Below are 14,603 nucleotides of genomic sequence, written 5' to 3' on the forward strand. Positions count from 1 at the left end.
TGAAAAAACAAAATTTCTTTAAAACCTTGAAAGCAGTCAGAGAAGAAAAGACATGCTATATCCAGAGGAATACTAAGAGTGACAGCAGACTCCTAATCCAAAAACAAATGGAGGCCAGAGAGTAATGAAACAACACCTTCAAATGCTAGGGGGAAAATAAAAAATTTTAATCTGGAATTCTATATCCAGCGAATATATCCTACAAAAATTAAGACAAAATAAAGTTGCATCCCCAAATGGAAGATAAATGATATCAGACTGAAGAAAGGAATGAAAAAGACCAGAAAGAGTTAAAATATGACTATTTACTCTTTGAAGTAAAAATAATAACAACGGAAGGTAGAGTTATCTTTTTGCATGCTGTGTGTGAAAATAATTATATAACAACCAGAACACAAAAGTTGGGACTGAAGGAATTGGAATACTGTTGTAACAGTCTTACATTATTTATAAAGTAGTAGAATATTTTTTTTGAGGGTAGAGTGTGCTAAACCAACGAAACAAACGTTAGTCTCTAGAGCAACAATTTTTAAAATAACACCAAAGATTTAGAACTACCAAGGCAATAAAGAAGATGAAATACTGACAAAATCCAGTTTGTCCTCTCCCCTTGAAGAAGGTGGGGAGAAAAGGAGAAAAAGAAGAAAAAAGGATGGAACAAATAGAAATCAAACATTGAGATGATCGACCCAAAGATATCAATAATTTTGGTAAAATATCAATGGACCAAATGTACTAAAACTATTCTTGTTACTGCTGTTGTGTAACAAATCTCTCCAAAATCTAGTGTTTCTATTTTTTTAATTAATTTATTTAATTGGAGGATAATTACCTTACAATATTGTAGTGGTTTTTGCCATACATTGACATGAATCAGCCATGGGTGTACATCCTGAACCCCCCTCCCACCTCCCTCTCCTAGTGTTTTTATTTATTTATTTTTTTCCCTAGTGTTTTTAAATAGTTAAAATCATTTTCTTATTGTGCATGCTTTCTGTGAGTCAAGTATACAGGATAGGCATTCCTCGAAAAGCTAAACATAGGAGGACCATATTATCTAGTGATACCACAGTTTTTTTCTTTTTAAAGGATTTGGGAAGGGCTCAACTGGGCAGTTCTGACTGAAGGTCTTTCATGCAGTTATCATCAGACAGTGGCTGGAGCTGCGGCAGCTTAGAGCTGGTCAGTTACCTTTCTCTCCATCTTCATGTCGTCTCAGAACGTTTTCATGTGGTCTCTCTGTCAAGGGCTACCTTGGGCCTCTTCATAGCATGGCAACCTCAGGGCACTTGGACTGATCACATAGTAGCTAAAGGCTGCATTGCCTTTCCTGATCTAGCCTCGGAAATCAAGCAGCACCACTTTTACCTTATCATCTTGATTAGAAGTAAGTCACAAGTCTGTCCAGATTATAGGGAGAGGGTTAAATCCCACCTCTTGATGGGAAAATGGAAAGGTTCCAGAAGAGCATGTGGGATGGGAAATATTGTTGCGTCTACCTTTGAAAAACACAGTCTGCCACACACACCAGTTAAAAGGCAGGGAGCATCAGGCTAGATAAAATAGCTCTGTCCTATTTACATGCACAAAGACACAGAGAAGTTGCAAGTAAAAGGACAGGAAAAGATATACCATGCAAAATACTGAACATAAAAAAGTCGGTATAGCTACATTGACATCAGATAGAGTAGACTTTGCGACAAGGAATATTACCTGAGGTAAAGAGGAATATTTCATAATGGAAAAAGGACAAATCATCAAGAAGATAATAATCATTTAAAATATGTAAGCACCCAATAACAGAGTTCCCAAGTACATGAAAAAAAATTGACAGAACCAAACTGATCTGAAAATAGACAAATCTAAAAACATAGTTGGAGACTTTCCTATTCCTTTCTCAGTAACTGACAAAATAAATAGCAAAAAAATTGTTAAGCTAAAGAAGATTTGAACAACACCATCAACCAGAGTGACCTAACTGATATTTATGGACGACTACACCCGACAACAAGAGTATATACATTCTTCTCAAGTACATATGTAACATTCACCCACATAGACAACTTGCTGAGCAATAGAGCAAGCCTCAATAAATCACACAGAATAGAAATCACACAAAGCAGGATTTCTGAATACAAGGAAATTTCTATTTGGAAACGAAAAAAATATATGCTTCTAAGTAAGCCATGGATTGAAGGAGAAATTACAAGTTAAAGTAGAAAATATTTGTAATTGAATAAAACTAAAGATATGACATATCATAAATTGGGAATTCAATTAAATAAGTGATTAGGGGGAAATGTGCAACATTAACTATTTATATTAGAAAAGGAGAAAAGCCCCAAATCAATTTTGTTCTTTCTCTTATGACTTATTCTCTGTACAGGAATTTTTAAAAATTGTTGAATAGTTGAACTTAATGAATTTAAGTGAAATAATACAGAGAGACAAATGATCTCACTTATACATAGAATCCAAAAAAGTGGAACATGTAGTAACAGAGAATGGTGAGTACTAAAGACTGTGGGGCAGCTGAAATGGGAAGATGTTGGAAAAGGGTATATAGTTTCAGTTATAAGTTCTCTAGAACTCAATAAGTTCTAGAGACCTAATGTATGGCATGGTAGTATACTCGAACTCTGCTAAGAGAGTAGATCTCAAGGGTTCTCACCACCACCAAAAAAAAAAAAAAATTTCAGTATACCTAAATATATACAATTTCAAGACAATAAAACTGGGGGAAAAACTGGAATTTATTTGTATTTTCTTTTATAGTTTCTTGTTTTATCTATCTGTGTGTTTGTTTTACTATAATGAGGATGGCTTGTCCACAGCAAAAGAGAAAAATTCTCCCATGTTTTCTTCTAGTGTTGTTCAGCATCTGACTCTTTGCAATCCCATCGATTAAAGCATGCCAGGCTTCCCTGTCCTCCAGTATCTCCTGAAGTTTGCTCAAACCCATGTTCATTGAGTCAGTGATGCCATCCAACCGTCTCATCCTCGGTAGCCTGCTTCTCCTCCTACCTTCAATTTTTCCCGGCATCAGGGTCTTTTCTAATGAGTCGGCTCTTCACATCAGGTGGGCAAAGTATTGGAGTTTCAGCTTCAGCATCAGTCCTTCCAGTGAATATTCGGGATTGATTTCCGGTAGGATTGACTCATTTGATCTACTTGCTGTCACATTCCAACCTTTCCTCTGTCTGGAATTTCTTCTGCTATAAAGTGTGAGGTAGTGACCCAAATAAATTTTTTTTCCAAATCACTTTCCAGTTTCCCCAATATCCTTCATTCAATAATTCATATTTTCCCAACTGATTTATAATACTATCTTTATAATAATTGTATGTATATAAATTATATATAACATTTCACATAGATATAGTCTTAGGTTTTTAATTTTGTTTCATTGATCTATGTGCATACTGTTAAAAAAGTTCAGAAAGTGAATTTGAAGATCTAATTGGCTTTATTAGGCAATTGATGAATTGGGCAGCATTCCCTCTAGCAACGAGAGTAAATTAAATAAAAATTAGGTAGAAGGGAGAAAATAATAAAGATCAGAAATCAGTAAACTAGAAAACAGAAAAATAATATAGTAAATATATGAAACCAAAAGCTGATCTTTGAAAAGATTAATGAAATTGATAAACCTGTGGCCAGTCTGATCAGGAAAAATGGAAACAAGATATAAATTACCAATATCAAAAATGAAGGAGGGGCCATCAATGCAGATCTTACAAATATTAAAAGGATATTAACAGAATGTTGTAAAAAACATATGGCAATAATTAGATGAAATGGAGGGATTCTGTGAAATATACAAACTATCAAATTTCATTAAAGAAGAAATAAATAACCTGACTAACCCTATAGTCATTAAAGGAGTTGAGTTTGTAGCAAAAAAACATTCTCACAAAGAAAACTCCAAGCTTGTATGGGTTCCCTGGCAAATTGTACTAAATGTTATGGAAGAAATAACACCAACTCAACACAAACTCTTTCAGAAAATAGAAGAGGAGGGAACACTTCCTAACTCAGTTTACAAGGTAAGCATTATCTTTATACCAAAACTGAAAACATTACATGAACAGCAAACTACAGAGCAGTATCACTCATGAACACACATGATGTAAAAGTACTAATCAATATTTTAGCAACTCAGGGAATTCCCTGGCATTCCAGTGGTTAGGACTCATGCTCTCATTGCCAAGGTCCTAGGTTCAATCCCTGGTCAGGGAACTAAGATCTTACAAGCTGTGAAGTGCAATTTTTTTTTTTTTTTTTTTTTTTTACAATTTAACAAATCGTGTCAGCAATATGTAAAAAGATAACACATCGTGACCAAATAAGATTCCAGTTTGCTTCAATAGCTGAAAATCAGTCAGTGTAATTGACCATATTAACAAGGCAACAATTAAAAAAAGAAGATCAAGTGATCATCTCAATAGTTGCAAGAAAACATTTGATAAAATTTCACACCCACTCACAATAAAAGCTTTCAGTAAACTAGGAATAGAGGAAAACTGCCTCGGCCTGATAAAGGGTGTCTATGAAAAACCCACAGTTACTGTCATATTTAATAGTGACAGATTGCTTTTCCCTTATGATCAGGAACAAGGCAAGGCTGTCTGCTCTTATCACTTTCACCCTTTGCTGCACTGGAGGTCCTAGCAAGTGCAGTAAGGCACGAAAAAGGAATAAAAGGCATACAGATCAGGAAAAAAAAAAAGAGTAAGAGTGTCTTGATTCAGAAAGAATATGATTGCCTATGTAAGAAAAAATTCTAAGAAATCTGCAAAAACCAGTAGAACCAATAAGTGTTTAGCAAAGTTGCAGGATAAACAGTCAATATCCAAAAATTGTTAGTATTTTTATAAACTAACAGCAATCAGAAATTGAAGTTTAAAACTACCATTTACAATAGCATCAAAAATGTGAACACTTAGGGATAACTTAACATATGTGTAAAACCTGTATATCAAAAACAACAAAATATTGCTGAGAGAAATTAAAGAAACTTAAATAAATGGAAAGAAACACCACATTCTTGGGTTGAAAGACTTGTTACTGTTACGATGCCAATTCTCCCCAGATTTATCTACAGATTCAATGTAATAGCAATTAAAATCCTGGCAAGCTTTTTCTATTTTTTGGTAGAAACAGACAAGCTGATTTTAAAATTTACATGGAAATGCAAATTACCTAGACTAGCCAAAAGGATTTTGAGAAAGAACAAATTTACAAGATGTATGCTATCTGATTTGAAGACTTACAATAGGGAATTTTCTGGCAGTCCATGGGTTAGGACTCAGCTTTCACCACAGAGGGCATGGGTTCGATCCTTTATCAGGGAAGTAAGATCCCCACAAGCTGTTTGGCATGATCCAAAAAAATAAATTACTATCACTCTAGAGTAATCAAGATAGCGTAGCCTTGGATTTCCCTAGTGGCTCAGTGGTAGAGTATCTGCTAGTGCAGGAGACGCGGGTTTGATCCCTGGTCCAAGAGGATCATGCTTGTCTAGGAGCATCTAAACACTTCTGCCATATCTATTGAGCCTGTGGTCTAGAGACCGGGACCTGCAACTACTGAAGCCCTCACACCATAGAGCCCATGCTACCCAACTAGAGAAATGACCACAATGAGAAGACTATGCACAGCAACTGGAAAGTAGCCCCCGTTCTCTGCAACTAGAAAAAAGTCCAAGCAGCAACCAAAACCCAGCACAGCCACACAGTAAACAAAGACATACATAATTTTTTTCTAAAAAATAGGCAGTGTAACCAGCCTTGGTATAAGGCATACGGGTAGGCATAGAAATCAAAGGAACAGAATTGCAAGCCCAGAAAAAATAAGACCTACACACATATGATCAATTTTCAGGAAAGGTGCAAGATAATTCAAGACGAAAAGAACAGTCTTCTGAACCACTGCTTCTAGCACAGAAAACACACAGAAAACAAGGAACCCAGACTTTTACCTCATACTATGCACAAGATTTAACTTGAAATGAATCATAGAGCTAACTGTAGGAGCTAGAAATATACACCTAGAAAAAATCATAGGAGAATATCTCTGTAACAGTGAATTATTCAAAGACTTTTTGGTGAGGACACAAAAAAACACAAATCATAATAGAAAAAAATATATAAAATTAGACTTTGTCAAACTTAGAAAACCATTTGCCACAGGGTGGGAGAAACTATTTGCAAAACCTTTCTGCTGGAGGACTTGTAACCAAAATACACACAAAATGGAAAAAAAATGAGAGAGAAAACTTTTAAAAAGTGCCAGAGATTGGACCAAAGAATTGTATATTGTATATTCCTCACCAAAGAATATAGACAACTGGCAAGTAAGTATATGAAAAGATTCTCACCATCATCTGTCAAAAGGAAATGCAAAATAAAACCTGAAGAAAATACTACTGAAATGGTGAAAATTGAGAGGCTCAAGAAAAATGACAGACCAATCATAGCAAGGGCTGGTGAAGATGCAGAGCAAATGGAACTGTGCTTGTGGGAATGCAAAGCTATCCGAGGCGTGTGGAAAACAACCTGCTGGTTTCTTATGGAATGAAACCTACTTATCACAGGGGCTGGCGGTCCCAGGGCCAATGCGCCCGCTAGAGAAGCTAAAGCCTGGAAATGCTGGCACTCAGGGGCTCAGAGTCACCTCATTCATGAAAGCCCCGAACCGGAAGCGACCTACCTGTCCATCCACCGCTAATGGAAGAAGCTGCCTGGGGTCCATCTGGACAACAGAATGCTTCTTAGCAAGAAGGACGAACAAAGTCCTGATACAAACAGCCATAGAGATGGACTCAAAGGCATCTTGGTGAGTGAGAAAAGCCAGACATGAAATATTGCACATGCTTGGATTCTTTGTGTAGACAGTTCTAGGGAAGACACAGTTATAGGGATAGGAAAATGCCAGGCTCTGGGTAGGGGAAGGAGACCACAAAGAGCCATGAGGAAGCTTTCTGCAGTGATGCAACAGTTCTGTATCATAATTGTAACGGTGCTTACACGACTGTATTGGACTTCTCTTATGGCTCAGCTGGTAAAGAATCTGCCCACAATATGGGAGACCTGGGTTTGATCCCTGGGTTGGGAAGATCCCCTGGAGAAGGGAAAGGCTACCCACTCCAGTATTATGGCCTGGAGAATTCCATGGACGAGTTCATGGGGTTGCAAAGAGTTGGACGTGAATGAGCAACTTTCACTTTCACTTACACGACTGTATTGTGTCAGATCTTGTGAAACAAGTCGTGAATTTTACTGTATGCTAATCATCCCTCAATAGAGCTGATTTTACAGAGTCATTCCTGGGGAATTCCCTGGCCATCAAGTGGGTAGGACTTGGTGCTTTCAGTGTCGAGGGTGAAGGTTCAATCCCTAGTCAGGGAACTAAGATCCCACCAGCAGAGGTGAGACTGAAATGATTATTTAATGAATTTTTAAAAACTATGCATTTATTTATGTATTTATGGCTGTGCTGGGTCTTCATTGCTGCACAGGCTTTTCTCTAGTTGGGGTGTACAGGCTTCTCATCGTGGTGGCTTCTCTTGTTGCAGAGCATGGGTTCTAGAACATGGGATCACTAGTTGTGGTGCAGTCTTAAGTGCTCTGAGGCATGTGGGATCTTCCTGGATCAGGGATGGAACACATGTCTCCTTCATGGGCAGGTGGATTCTTTACCCCTGAGCCACCAGGGAAGCCCTCATGACTTAATGTTTGAAAATTCATCCAGGACCCGGAGAGAGCTCAGAGCCTACAGGGCTCCTAAGTCATCAAATTCCATTGCCCGGCCTCCCCCAATGTACAGGGCTTGTCTCACTTTCAAAATCCCTGTTCACTTTCATTCAGACCTCAGGCGAATGGTCACCCTGTCTTTCCACTGTCCCAGCACACACTTGCCCAAAAGCACATGTGCATGTTTGGATTCAGGGCATCTGTGTCCGCAGCCTGCCTCCAGGCCCTGCTTTGTCCCTGTCATACCAGTTCACTCGCTGGGACATCACACATTCCTCCCACAGCAGGTAGGAGCTGCAGGCTGCAACGCCTGCCCCTGGAGGGATGCCCAGTTATGGGCCCTCTCTCCATGTCTGGTGTGGACAAAGAATGTCACCTACACCCTTGCATCTTGCCACACACAGAAAAGTATTTGATGCAGTCACTTGAGTTGTCTAGCTTTCTTTAGCCAATGCTAATCTTTGAATGTTTCCATGATCTGATTTTAGTTGCAAAAACTCCCATACATCCTGGCTCCTCCCTTACCTGTTGGGGACCGTCCCTCAGAGCTTTCCGAGAGGCTGGTCCCCCGGGATGCAGTCCTCCGAAAGTCTGCTGAATAAAACATACTTCACTTTTCAGGTGTACATTTTTTCCAGTTGAGGTATGGCCTCCCCTCGGCTTGGCTCCTGTCTTTCCTTCCCTCACAGTACCTGTCTCCCCTCCCAAACTTGGGAAACTCTGCTCCCCTGGTTTTTCTCCAGGCTTTTTGTCACTCTTTCCTTGTGTCCTGGGCTGGCTCCTCTTTCTTGCTCATGCCTTCCAGGGTCTTCCCAAAGACCTGAGAAATGCCTTTTGTCTCCATTCCTGCTGGGCTCCAAAATCACTGCAGATGGTGACTGCAGCGATGAAATGAAAAGACGCTTGCACCTTGGAAGAAAAGCTATGACCAACCTAGACAGCATATTAAAAAGCAGAGACATCACTTTACCAGCAAAGGTGCATCTAGCCAAAGCTATGGTTTTTCCAATTGTCACATATGGAATTGAGAGTTGGACCATGAAAAAAGCTGAGCACCGAAGAATGGATGCTTCTGAACTGTGGTGTTGGGGAAGACTCTTGCTAGTCCCCTGGATTGCAAGGCGATCCAATCAGTCAATCCTAAAGGAAATCAGTTCTGAATATTCATTGGAAGGACTGATACTGAAGCTCCAATACTTTGACCACCTGATGCAAAGAATCAACTCATCAGAAAAGAGCCTGATGCTGGGAAAGACTGCAGGCAAGAGGAGACGGGGAGGACAGTAGATGAAATGGTTGGATGGTTGGATGGCATCACCGACTCGATGGACATGAGTTTGAATAGGCTCCGGGAATTGGTGATGGACAGGGAGGCCTGGAGTGCTGCAGTCCATGGGGTCGCAAAGAGTCGAACACGAGTGAACGACTGAAAAACAACCACCATCACCTGTTGCCTGCCTGCACACCACTTGGCTCAGGACTGCACTCCCCAGGGAGGATCTGGGTCCTGCTCCCCCGACCTCCACCCTGGCACCCAGTACCTGGGGGACGGCCTTCTTTAGCCTTCTGCTCAGACACTGGGCCAGGGGAGCTCAGGGCACACTCCTTGGCCACACATAGAACCTATCTGCAAATGCAGTCCTGGGCAGGGCAGAGGGGGCTGTGCTGGGGAAGGGGCTTGAGGGAGTGGGGAGGGTGTCTACTCAGCTCTGCCCCATGCCTGAGGCCACCTGAGGCTAATCAGCATAGCTCCATGGCTAAGTCTTTCTTGGTGGCTGGGGCAGGGGCCTCCTGGGGCGTCTCTCTCTCATAGGTCTCTGCTGCAGGCAGCAGGACTCGGCCCAGGTTCTCAAGGGGCACAGCACCTGCACGTGCACCGGGGTTCTGTGGCAGGGGGTTCTCAGGGGCCAGGGGAAGCCAGAGTCTCTCTCCGGGCACAGCCACTGGCCTTGGGGTCTCTCTGTCCCTTCCAGAGGTCCCAAGCACTTGTCTTCCCTTTGGTGTAGACACAAATCCCTCCCTTTGCTTCTTGGAACCCAGAGAAAGCCGCAGGGAGGGGCCTTCCCTGTGACTTTCCCTGGACTCTAGACAACAGGAAACAAGGAACACCGGGAGCAAAGATGGTCCCCGGCCCTGTGCCAGCTCGTTGCTGGAATCCAGCCCTGCTGGGCCCCGTTTGGGTCTGGGCAGAGAACCCCATAAGGAGGTGATGGGGTTGGCACTTCATCACCAGCCAGCTCAGGTCTCTGCTCATCCTAGAGCCAGGGCTCAACTTTAGTCACTGGATTCCCATTTTACAGAGGGGCAAGCTGAGTCACAGAGAGCTGGTCACAGCCTTCCAGAGTCACACAGTGGGGGAGTGGCAAAGCAGGTGTCTCAGGTTCCCAGGCTGATGGGGGAGTCCTGGGGACTGGGGTCCTGTGAGGCACATGGGGACACAAGGCAAGAAGAAAGACATACTGGGTGGTGGTGTTGTTTCAGTCACTAAGTCGTGTCCAACTTTGTGACCCTGAGGACTGCAACATGCCAGGCTCCTCTATCCTCCACCCTCTCCTGGGGTTTGCTCAAACTCATGTCCATTGAGTCAGTGTGATGTGATGTGAATTTTTCCCAGCGGCTTACAGTTTTCCTTTGAAAAATCTGTTCTATAAACTTACCTGGAAACTCTGCTTTCTACCTTTTTATTTGATCTAGATGGCAGCTGAAAAGTTGTTTCTATGCTTCTGGGTTAATAACACTCGTGTGGTTACAGGCAGAAAGTGAGGACGCTCTTGTTGTCAGGAGGTGTGGCTGATGTATTCAGACGTGTGGCGCTGGTATTCTATAACTGACTTCCAAATAGGAAAAACCATTATAAATACCCATGTGTACTGCAGGGGTGTGAGGCAGAGCATGTGTACAAGCAGTGTGTGTGTGTACTGTGTGCTGTATGAATACTGAACATGATGCGAGTATGGTATGCTGTGTGTGGGTGTGTGGTGTGGTTGTGTGGTTTGTGTGGTGTGTGAGTGTGTGTTGTGTGTGGGCGTGTGCTGCTGTGTGATGTGTGTGTTGTGTGCTGTGTGTGGGTGTATGGTGTGGGTGCGTGGTGTGGGTATGTGGTGTGGATGTGTGTGGGTGTGGATTGTGTGGTGTGTGTGTGTGTGGTGTGTGTGTGTGTGTGCGTGCTGTGTGTATGTGTGCTGTGTACTGTTTACACTGTGTGGTGTGTGTGGTGTGTGTGGGTGTGTTGGGGTGTGTGTGGTGTGTGTGGGTGTGTCGGGGTGTGTGTGGTGTGTGTGGGTGTGTAGGGGTGTGTGTGGTGTGTGGATGTGTGGTGTGTGTGGCATATGGTGTGTGCTGTGTGATGTGTACGTGTGCATGCTGTGTGCTATGTGTGGTGCATAAGGTCGGATAGACCCCTGTCCTAATGTCCCCCTACTGGTGCTGCCAGAGTCTGGCTAGGAGGAGGAGGCCTGACCTGGGCTGTACCCAGGCCTGTTCTGGGAGAGGCCGTTTTGGTCTCTAACCTCGCAGATCAACAGGGAAGACGGACAAACAGGAAGACAGGGCCAACGTCAGCCTGGAGCCAGGCTCTGTGCAGTGGCCTGGGGCTGGGCTGGGCCGGCCTGGACTGAGGGAGGCTGGGCCAGTGGCAAGAGAGGGTTGGCGAGGGGGGGAAACGATGGACTGGAGGGGAGGGGGGTCCTGGAGGCTAAGGAAGCACAAGGAGGGGGAGACGAGATGTGGGGTACAGAGACGGACAGGTAACTGCGAGGGGGGGTGGGGTGTCCTGGCTCCCACAGAGCCTCAGGGGAGGGAGCTGGCAGGACCTCATCTCCGGCCCTCATCTCCGGGAGGCCTAATTGAGGACGGGAGGGGCCTTGACTGGCTGGGGACAAGCCCTCCCTCTGCCTAGTAGGGACCTCGGGCGCTTCGCCCAGGCCCGGAGAGGGGTCAGAGGAGCCTGTCCCGGTGAAGGGGAGTCAGGCTTTGCCAGGAGAAAGCTGTGTGGTGCTGAGCCAGTGCATCTCTGGTCACAGCTGCCCCACTTTGAAAATAAGACACTGTGAACTCAGGGATGGCCCAGAGCTCTGCAAACCCGACATTGTCACAAGGTGGTATGTGTGGGGAGCGTTAGGGGGTAGCCAGGCCCAGCTCAGGAGGGCTCGGGTCTTCTCAGGGGCAGCCTGGGGCCCCGGGGACGGACCTGGGATGGCTCGGGCAGGCCGGGAAGGGAAGCAGAGAAGGCCAGGAGTCTACTTCCCGGTACCAGAGGCAGGGAGGCTCGTGGAGGCGGGGAGGAAGTCCCCTCCTGAGCTGGTCACTCCCAGAGGACTGGCTGGGGCGGGGCTGCCCATGGAAAGCCGATCTGAGCTCTGGGGCCACCTTTACGTCTGCTGCCGCCCAGCTGCCCAGGAGCCCGGGAGTCCGGCCAGGTATGGGGGACATAGCAGCCCTCGCACCCTGACCCCAGCCCTCTAACGGTTCCCTCTCTGGGCCTCTGTCAGGGTGGGGGGTGGGGGCGTCTGTATGTCTGCCTCACTTCTCATGGGTGGGTCTTAGGCTGGGTTCGTCCATCTGTCTGACGACCCCTGGCACCATCTTCCCCTGTCCGGTCCTGGGCTCCAAGGTCCGTGTCTGCCTCAGTGGCCAGACTTCACCAACATCGATTAAGCTAAGACATACCCCCCAGGGTCCGGCCATGGGAATGAACACACACACACACACACAGAGTCACACACACACACACACAGTCACACACACACACACAGTCTCTCTCACACACACACACACACGAGTCTCTCTCACACACACACACACAGTCTCACAGACACACACACAGAGTCGCACACACAGGCGAGACCCCCACCCCACCACCCCGGCCAAGGCTCTAAGGACCCCTATCCAGAGACTCTGGGCAGCACGGCTGGCCCCTTGGGTGGGAGGCTGAGCTCACAACCTTGTCTCCCCCAGGCGCTCAGGACTCCTGCCTGCCCCGCTATGTTCTTGGCATCCACCACCTCAGGTAAGCTTCCTGTCCCTGGGCGCCCCCCATTCAGCCCGCCTCCCTCACTGGAAAAAGCCAGCCGTCTGGTTCACTGGGGCCTGAGGCTGCCCTTTCCTCCCCACCACATGTGGTTTGAGACGGGGGCAGGGGGCGGGTTGGACGATGTGTGTTGTGCTGGAAGGCCAGGAGCCAGGAAAGAGGAGGCTGGAGGGAAACAGAGGGCCCAGGGTGACGGCAGCCCAGTGCCCGGGCAGAATAGACTCACTGACTTGGCCCTCTGTCCCCATTTCTGCCCAGCTGTGCCCCGGCATCTCTCTCAACCTACCGCAGCAGGCAATGGCAGCGAAGGGGAGCTGTGGACTGCCCGGGACCCGCTGCTAGCCCAGGCAGAGCTGGCACTGCTCTCCACCGTCTTTGTGGCCGTGGCCCTGAGCAATGGCCTGGTTTTGGGGGCTCTGGTGCGGCGGGGCCGGCGGGGCCGCTGGGCACCCATGCACGTCTTCATCGGCCACCTGTGCCTGGCTGACCTGGCCGTAGCTCTGTTCCAAGTGCTGCCCCAGCTGGCCTGGGATGCCACCGACCGCTTCCGTGGGCCTGATGCCCTGTGCCGGGCAGTCAAGTACCTGCAGATGGTGGGCATGTATGCCTCCTCCTACATGATCCTGGCCATGACGCTGGACCGCCACCGTGCCATCTGCCGCCCCATGTTGGCACACCGCCACGGGGGTGGCACTCACTGGAACCGGCCAGTGTTGCTGGCCTGGGCCTTCTCGCTGCTCCTCAGCCTGCCCCAGCTCTTCATCTTTGCCCAGCGTGACGTGGATGGCAGCGGGGTCCTCGACTGCTGGGCCCGCTTTGCCGAGCCCTGGGGCCTCCGCGCCTATGTCACCTGGATCGCCCTGATGGTGTTTGTGGCACCTGCCCTGGGTATCGCTGCCTGTCAGGTGCTCATCTTCCGGGAGATTCATGCCAGCCTGGGGCCCGGGCCGGCGCCAAGGGCCGGCGGGCCCCACCGAGGGTGCCGGCCGGGCGGCCCTGCTGAGGGAACCCGGGTGTCGGCAGCCGTGGCCAAGACTGTGAGGATGACTCTGGTGATCGTCATAGTGTACGTGCTGTGCTGGGCGCCCTTCTTCCTTGTGCAGCTGTGGGCCGCGTGGGACCCGGAGGCACCACGGGAAGGTGCGTGGCGGTGGCTGGGGCTGCAGGGGGCTGCCCAATCTTGGTGCACGTGCACCTTCACCCCTCTCCACCCCCCCAACCCAGCCAGCTCGGCCTCCGAGCCTAGGTGCACTGACCTCGAGGGCCCTCAGCCCCAGCCCTGATTCCTGCCCCACACAGGGCCACCCTTCGTGTTGCTCATGCTGCTGGCCAGCCTCAACAGCTGTACCAACCCCTGGATCTACGCCTCCTTCAGCAGCAGCGTCTCCTCCGAGCTGCGAAGCCTGCTCTGTTGCACCTGGAGGCGTGCCCTGCCCAGCCCGGGGCCCCAAGAGGAGTCATGTGCCACAGCCAGCTCTTTCCTGGCCAAAGACAACCCCTCCTGAGAAATTGGGGCAGCAGTGGGGGCGGGGGGCGGGGCGTGGAGCTGCTCTCCTTCTAGAGGCTCCACGGAACTCAGCTGACCACCTACAAACTGGCTCCGCAGGAGCCTGGCCGAGACATGCGGCTGGCCAGTAGAGATCCCGAGGGCCCAGGGGGCGGAAAAAGGAGGCTGAGCCAGGGGCCATCCTTGCCCCCCTGTCTTGTCCCCCTTGGCCCTCCCTCTGACTTTGCCCTCATAAAAATTCTGGCTCATTTTCCACCTGGTGAGTCTCTTTGAATACTGGGGTACTGGAGAAATGAACACATTTTCAATAGAT

General features: G+C 47.2%; 1 protein-coding gene across 1 annotated transcript; it reads left to right on the forward strand.

The window, feature by feature from the left end:
* The first annotated feature begins 11,725 nt into the window (after positions 1-11,725).
* Positions 11,726-14,601, forward strand: AVPR2 (arginine vasopressin receptor 2). The gene is made up of 4 exons (XM_065916326.1): positions 11,726-12,172; positions 12,711-12,762; positions 13,042-13,923; positions 14,083-14,601. The coding sequence occupies exons 2-4, from the start codon at positions 12,738-12,740 to the stop codon at positions 14,286-14,288; spliced, it is 1,113 nt and encodes a 370-aa protein (XP_065772398.1). The 5' UTR covers positions 11,726-12,172; positions 12,711-12,737; the 3' UTR covers positions 14,289-14,601.
* Positions 14,602-14,603: the final 2 nt, after the last annotated feature.

The sequence above is a fragment of the Muntiacus reevesi genome, chromosome X (genome assembly GCF_963930625.1).
Source record: "Muntiacus reevesi chromosome X, mMunRee1.1, whole genome shotgun sequence".
Lineage (NCBI taxonomy): Eukaryota > Metazoa > Chordata > Mammalia > Artiodactyla > Cervidae > Muntiacus > Muntiacus reevesi.

Coding starts and splice junctions, on each gene's coding strand:
- AVPR2 (XM_065916326.1), top strand. CDS start 12,738: ATGTTCTTGGCATCCACCACCTCAG. Junction 12,763..13,041: donor CTTGGCATCCACCACCTCAG/GTAAGCTTCCTG, acceptor ATTTCTGCCCAG/CTGTGCCCCGGCATCTCTCT. Junction 13,924..14,082: donor CCCGGAGGCACCACGGGAAG/GTGCGTGGCGGT, acceptor TGCCCCACACAG/GGCCACCCTTCGTGTTGCTC.